The sequence below is a fragment of the Oncorhynchus mykiss genome, chromosome 21, assembly GCF_013265735.2.
Source record: "Oncorhynchus mykiss isolate Arlee chromosome 21, USDA_OmykA_1.1, whole genome shotgun sequence".
NCBI classification, from domain to species: Eukaryota; Metazoa; Chordata; class Actinopteri; order Salmoniformes; family Salmonidae; genus Oncorhynchus; species Oncorhynchus mykiss.
The window spans coordinates 23,263,716-23,270,657 of NC_048585.1; the positions used below are offsets into that span (position 1 = coordinate 23,263,716).

The 6,942-nt window shown below is 48.7% G+C and overlaps 1 protein-coding gene across 1 annotated transcript; it reads right to left on the bottom strand.

Moving 5' to 3' along the window:
* Nucleotides 1-769: 769 nt before the first annotated feature.
* LOC118942912 lies at nucleotides 770-5,895 on the bottom strand. The gene is made up of 2 exons (XM_036957341.1): nucleotides 4,783-5,895; nucleotides 770-2,973 (listed from the first exon to the last, which is right to left on the bottom strand). Exons 1-2 carry the CDS (start codon nucleotides 5,885-5,887, stop codon nucleotides 2,819-2,821), a joined length of 1,260 nt encoding a protein of 419 aa, XP_036813236.1. The 5' UTR covers nucleotides 5,888-5,895; the 3' UTR covers nucleotides 770-2,818.
* Between the last annotated feature and the right edge of the window lie 1,047 nt (nucleotides 5,896-6,942).

The window sequence follows — 6,942 nt, forward strand, 5'->3', positions numbered from 1 at the left end:
TTGGCTCAGGTCTGACTCCTGACTCTGCCACACTCCCCCTGTGCCCCCCCCCAAGAAATTTTTGGGGGTGACTCTCGGGCTTCCATCCGCTCTGCCGTGCTAGTTCCTCATAATGCCGCCTCTCTGCTTTTGCTGCCTCCAGCTCGGCCTTGGGGCGGCAATATTCTCCTGGCTCTGCCCAGGGTCCTTTCCCGTCTAGAATCTCCTCCCAAGTCCATCTCTCCAAGTAGTGCAGCCTCTCCCACTGCTGCTTCTGCTGCTGCTGCTGTTGCTCCTCCTGCTGCTGCCTTTGCTGCTGCTGCTGTTGCTCCTGCTGCTCCAGTCGCTTCTCCTGCTGCTGCTGTTGCTGCAGCCTCTGTTTACCACGCCGCTTGGTCCTTGGTAGGTGGGTGATTCTGTAACGATTCTCTTCTTGTGAAGTAGAGGCGGACCAAAGCGCAGCGTGGTGGTTGTTCATTGTATTTATTGACGACACTATACATGAACAAACTAACGGAAAAAAAACAAGAAACGTGAGAACTCAAAACAGCCCTGTCTGGTGCAAACACAAAAACAGGAACAATCACCCACAAACACACAGTGAAACCCAGGCTACCTAAATATGGTTCCCAATCAGAGACAATGACGAACACCTGCCTCTGATTGAGAACCATATCAGGCCGAACATAGAACTAGACCAAAACATAGAAAAACAAACATAGACTGCCCACCCAACTCACGCCCTGACCATACTAAATAAATACAAAAACAAAGGAAATAGAGGTCAGAACGTGACACAAATGGTATATGTAAAAGCTATAATTGATGATATTCCTCTGTCTGCTTTTGTATATTCTGTATAAAATGTAGATCATGCCGCGTCTATTGTACTAGGTACCGATTTATCGATTCTCTGATCATGTGAATTATGCAATTATCCTTATCCTTGAAATAGAAGCCAGGTGTCTCTGCTGACTATTTACACTGAGAAAGACCAAAGGCCAATTATTATTTGTATTTTTTCCCCATCTTTCATTTATGCACTTTATTGATTTTTGGGGCACCATGATGTTCTAATAAACATATTTATGTTACATTCAAGCCTCAGTTTTGGATGTATTCCTTTTTTCCCACAGTGTGCTGGTCGAAATCTCTTTCAGTGTTCTTATTTTGACTCCTACGCACCTGGAACCGATACTAATCAGTAGTAAGGACCTTAGAAGAACGTAGGCGGCATCATCATTTCTGATAGAGAAAGAAAATCCATACACAATTTCCCAATTGTTTGCTCTCTTTTCATAGTCTTTCATAAAGCCCCCCATAAAAGTCAGATGTCAGTGGCCCCGTCCTTTATCTCTATTCTAAACGGTAAATTAGCTGCGATGGAAAGCCGCTATATTCTATTGTGGACCGTAGCTCTGACTGTTTCCCCTGTCAGCGTGCGGTGGTCAGTGTGGATTTATGACCATCGGCTACACGTCTCCCTTTCAGCGACCGGGAGAATGGCGAGAGCGCGGGGAAGCCGCGGCTGAGTGGGGACGGCACACGAGGCAGGGAACCCCCCACTCCCCCCTATTGTGAAGGGGCCTCGCGCGCCTTTGAACTGGGAATCAAACGGTACCAGCTCTTCATCAAAAGAGTCCTCTTTCTATTGCCGCTTTAAAGGGAAAAGAAAAGCTTTCTGCGTTATTTATTACGAGGGGAAACAAAACAGGGCTGACAGCAGAACCTCACAATGCAGACCGGCGATGGGGACAGGAGCATCTGATCTGAGTAGGGCGTCTCTATAGAGCCAGGCTTTGATTTCCTCTGTTGTCTGTTGGCTGCCGTCTCTTTGTACCAGGGAAGATGTCCAGCCATGTTGTGGACAATCAGCCCCGTGGCGCTAGGTAAGGGGCACCAGTGGAGGCTGCTGCTGGACAGGGAGGGAGGCTGGGAAGGAGGCTGGGAGGAAGCTGGGAGGAGGCTGGAAGGAGGCTGTGAACGGCCCATATGGGACAGGCAGGAATCATTCCTCACCTCTGACAGGAGAGATGGGGGGGAAGGACTGACCACTGGTGTGATGTACAGTCCTGCCTCTCCGCCACAACAGGAGATGAGGTCAAACTTGACCCTAACCGTGACCCTGGCCAGGGAGTTATCCTGCACTGTGGGCTGGGGTAGGACTGCCAGGTGTCTGAGGGGAAAGCTAGGGTAGTAGGGTCTGGGTTGGGATGGAGGACATGGCCTGGCTGGGGCTCCGTGGTGGTCCAGAGTTGGGCCTGGGGAGGGAGGGGATGGTGTAGAGGGTGGTGAGGGGCTGGGTTTGGGGGCTGGTGTGCTGGGGGGTCCTGTGGGTTGCATGAGGGCAGAACAGACAGGGACATGGAAGAGGAGCTGTTCTGGAAGAGAGGAGAGCCACCCTCTGAGTCCAGGTCACTCAGATTTGCTATAAAAAAAAGGATATATGGAATAATTATCCTTCCATTTGACATGATTGGAAAGCAAGCCTTGGCAACAATTAAACATTCAAGTCTCTTACAGTAATTATGAATTTCTAAATTAAATGAAACAACTAATTGGCCCATGGGGAATGCAACAGCTTCGAATACATGTCACTTCAATTGCTTCAAAGCAGTGTAGGTACAATACCACATAGAGGACTGCTCAGGCCACTACCCAGGTCTGTGCTTCGGCTGTACTGGCTGGATGGTGGGCTGTGAAACTCAGAGAGATCCTTCACAGACACTAGGGACTGGAGAAACCCATCTCCTCTGTTTCCTTCTCTCCTTTCTGAGTATGGCCATGAGGTAGGGCTGAGGCTGGAGCAGGGTTGGATCCATTCCCCTGCTGCCCAGAGTCAGTGACAGTGGAGGATGTTGGACGGGCAGACTGGGAGCTCAGGGGAGGCTCTGCTGGGAGAGGGGGAGACTGGCACTGGAACACAGGGAACAACAACAGCTAAGCGCCTCCCTCTGGTGGTGCTGCAGTGCTGCAGGCTCCTGCTCCTGGAGTCTGCAATAGACCGGGATAACATTATTTAATTCAAGCAGATATGACCCTACTTTATCACATTCAAATATAGGTTTTACAGAGTTCAAAAAAATGTCCTCTCCTGTTTTCAATTTTATACAGATTTCGATTAGTCTAATTTATGATGATACTGTCTTGTCAGAGACAGGGGTATGCAGGGGATACAAGCTTTTAACTTTTGGCATTGGGCATTGTTCAGTACTGATAAAGAATGGTGGTGAATACTTAACATGTGGGGTCCTCAGAGAGGGCCATCTATAAATGGTATTCATCATCTTTTACAGCTCAAAGGCGTCTCTGCCAATAGCTGCCGGTGACATTTTCTTTCCCACTTTAGTGAGGCCCGGAGCAAACACTGTTTTCCCTGCTGTGTGGGTCAGTGCTCAAACAAAGACTGAAGAAACCCCACCCCGTTGGACCAGCTGCCCAATTCCCATCTTAATATTGTATATTCAAAATGCTACCCAGTACTGGAGGCAGGGCTATTTATAAAAACTTGATTCATCATGATTTGTCATTCATTTGACATTATTCCACCCACATATTAGTTAACTGATCCAAATCCTGCATCTTGTCCTCCTGTCCTGAGAGCAGCATTAGAATATCCTGATAATATAAGATGCCTGTATCCCCTAGAAGACATCTGCGTTACCTCTACTCTGTCACACTCCTCTTCTCCTGCACCTGAATCTGAACTTCACACTACCTGGGAACTCCCCTCAGCCACTCCCTCTCTTCTCCACACTCTCTCCACACTCTTTTCATCCCCCTCTCAGATCCCTTCCACAAACATCTCCAGCCGACACCACCCCGCTTCCTTCTCCCCCCTCTGCCTCTGCACACTCCTCTTTTCTCTGCGGGGCCCGGGAGGGGTGGGGGGGGGGGGTGGGGGGGGGGGGGGGTGTAAGACAATGTGCTCTTGTTTCCTGGGGGTCTGTGTGACAGAGAGGTGTCAGCGGTGGCAGGGGGATACAGAGAGCTGCACTGGAGGAGAGCACATTTCTGCACTATTCTCCTCTCACAATGCCCTGCACTTCCCATCTGCTACACACACACATAAAGTGTGTGTATGTGTGTGTCTGCCTGTATATGAATGACATGTGTCAGGGGCACACAGCTACACACACCCCCGCCCGTTAATACCGCACAGCGCGTTTCCCTCAGGGACCAGGGTCAGGGACGATTGTGTTGAAGCCGACCACCATATGGTAGAATAATTGGTTTTTGGAACCCGGTTCCAGAGCAGAGAAATACCTCAATCCCCCTGGTTCCCCCTTGGCTCCTCACACTCGTCTCAAAGCTGTGCGCTGCAGTGTGGCTATGGCCCTGGCGAGAGGGGAGGACAAATGCCTTCACATCAGAGGCAGGGCCCTGAAAGGAGCGGCAGGTATGCTGGCACAGCCTTTCATTGGCTAACACCCTAGCAGAGGACCACCAGGAGGGCGGCGCTATGGACACTTCCTCCCCAGAGCAGAAAGAGAAGGATTAGGCCTTAACAAAGTGGGCCGAGGGACGGATTAAGGACTAACGAAGGCCCAGGTGGTTACCTCCACCGCTCTAACACTGAGACCTAGTTCCCTAATGAGCAACGGTGTGGGGTCAACAGAAAACAGTGCCCTATGATACCACAAGATAATCGGTTGCTGAAGATAAGATAAACAATACAGACTTTATCAATCACTGAGGGGGAATTCTGGGATTAATAAACTATTTCTTATCTTATCTTGTATGTTGTTGTTGTACAATAAATTGTATTGTCCATGCAGCAGGAAGGCTTTTGCTGTGGCTCACCTGCACATGAACGCGTCTTCAGGCCGCTAAAGGCTCGTCTTTGTTTTGTCGGTTCCTGGCGAGGAGGACGTGGCCTGGGGTTACTGGATAGGAAACGTGGGGGTCTGAGGTCTGCAGGACAGGCCTTCATGTGAACCAGGAGATGAGGACACAGAGAAGGACGTCCATCACGGACAGTGTGGTCCTGGAAGGGACAACAAAAACATAGTTTGGTCCTGAAAGGGACAACAAAAACATAGTGTGGTCCTGAAAGGGACAACAAAAACATAGTGTGGTCCTGAAAGGGACAACAAAAACATAGTGTGCTCCTGAAAGGGACAACAAAAACATAGTGTGGTCCTGAAAGGGACAACAAAAACATAGTGTGGTCCTGAAAGGGACAACAAAAACATAGTGTGGTCCTGAAAGGGACAACAAAAACATAGTGTGGTCCTGTAAGGGACAACAAAAACATAGTGTGGTCCTGAAAGGGACAACAAAAACATAGTGTGGTCCTGAAAGGGACAACAAAAACATAGTGTGGTCCTGAAAGGGACAACAAAAACATAGTGTGGTCCTGTAAGGGACAACAAAAACATAGTGTGGTCCTGAAAGGGACAACAAAAACATAGTGTGGTCCTGAAAGGGACAACAAAAACATAGTGTGGTCCTGAAAGGGACAACAAAAACATAGTGTGGTCCTGTAAGGGACAACAAAAACATAGTGTGGTCCTGAAAGGGACAACAAAAACATAGTGTGGTCCTGAAAGGGACAACAAAAACATAGTGTGGTCCTGAAAGGGACAACAAAAACATAGTGTGGTCCTGAAAGGGACAACAAAAACATAGTGTGGTCCTGAAAGGGACAACAAAAACATAGTGTGGTCCTGAAAGGGACAACAAAAACATAGTGTGGTCCTGAAAGGGACAACAAAAACATAGTGTGGTCCTGAAAGGGACAACAAAAACATAGTGTGGTCCTGTAAGGGACAACAAAAACATAGTGTGGTCCTGAAAGGGACAACAAAAACATAGTGTGGTCCTGAAAGGGACAACAAAAACATAGTGTGGTCCTGAAAGGGACAACAAAAACATAGTGTGGTCCTAAAAGGGACAACAAAAACATAGCGTGGTCCTGAAAGGGACAACAAAAACATAGTGTGTGGCAGGGAGAGAGAGAAAGATCAGATGTATCATGTTTTTGATCAATCAAATAAAATCCCAGTTTCCAAATACGGTAAATAAAGCAACATAAAGTCATTCTCCACATGCTACATGATGGAGAATCACAGCATTAATTAAATGTGATCTCCAACGTATTGAGAATTCAAATAATGCATGTCACCTTCAGTGCCCCCTTGTGTCTGAAGATCAGATCTCAGGCTACACACATTCTCAACACAGCAGGAGAAAGATTCAACCTCTCCCTGCCTTTTTTAAATACCTTTCTTGACCATACACCCAGCCAGCCACCCACCCACACACACACCCAGCCACCCACACACACACCCAGCCACCCACACACACACCCAGCTACCCACACACACACCCAGCCACCCACACCCAGACACCCACACACACACCCAGCCCCCCACACACACACCCAGCCACCCACACACACACCCAGCCACTCACACACACCCAGCCACCCACCCACACACACACCCAGCAACCCACCCACACACCCACACACACACTTCTGTGAGGACGATAAAGATTCTTTGAGCACACAGGACATGGTCCTATTGCTATTTAAACAAGGGTTGTGCTGAGATAAAAGCAGGTGGGACGGTCAATATTAAACTTGAGGGGGGTGGGGCTGTACACGCCACGCTACCCACTGCACGGCAAGGGAAATTACTCAGCCCACAGACTCAGTGCCAGGGACTAATTCACTCCCTCTCTGGCCTTTAGAGAACAAACACCCAAATTTAATACAATACCCAATGACACACACACACACACAGAGAGAGGACATCTATTGGTCTTGGATTTCGACTACATCTGAGACACCTAAACAAAGTTCACCTCGTCTTTCACCTTCGCCAGTTCTATCCCTAAACCCTAAACACATATGCACATAAACACACAACCACAGATGCAGGCACGACTACGCACACACACAGCATGCCAGGGAGTGTGTGGAGATGAGCTCTCAGCGGTGAGCCCTCAGTACCCCTC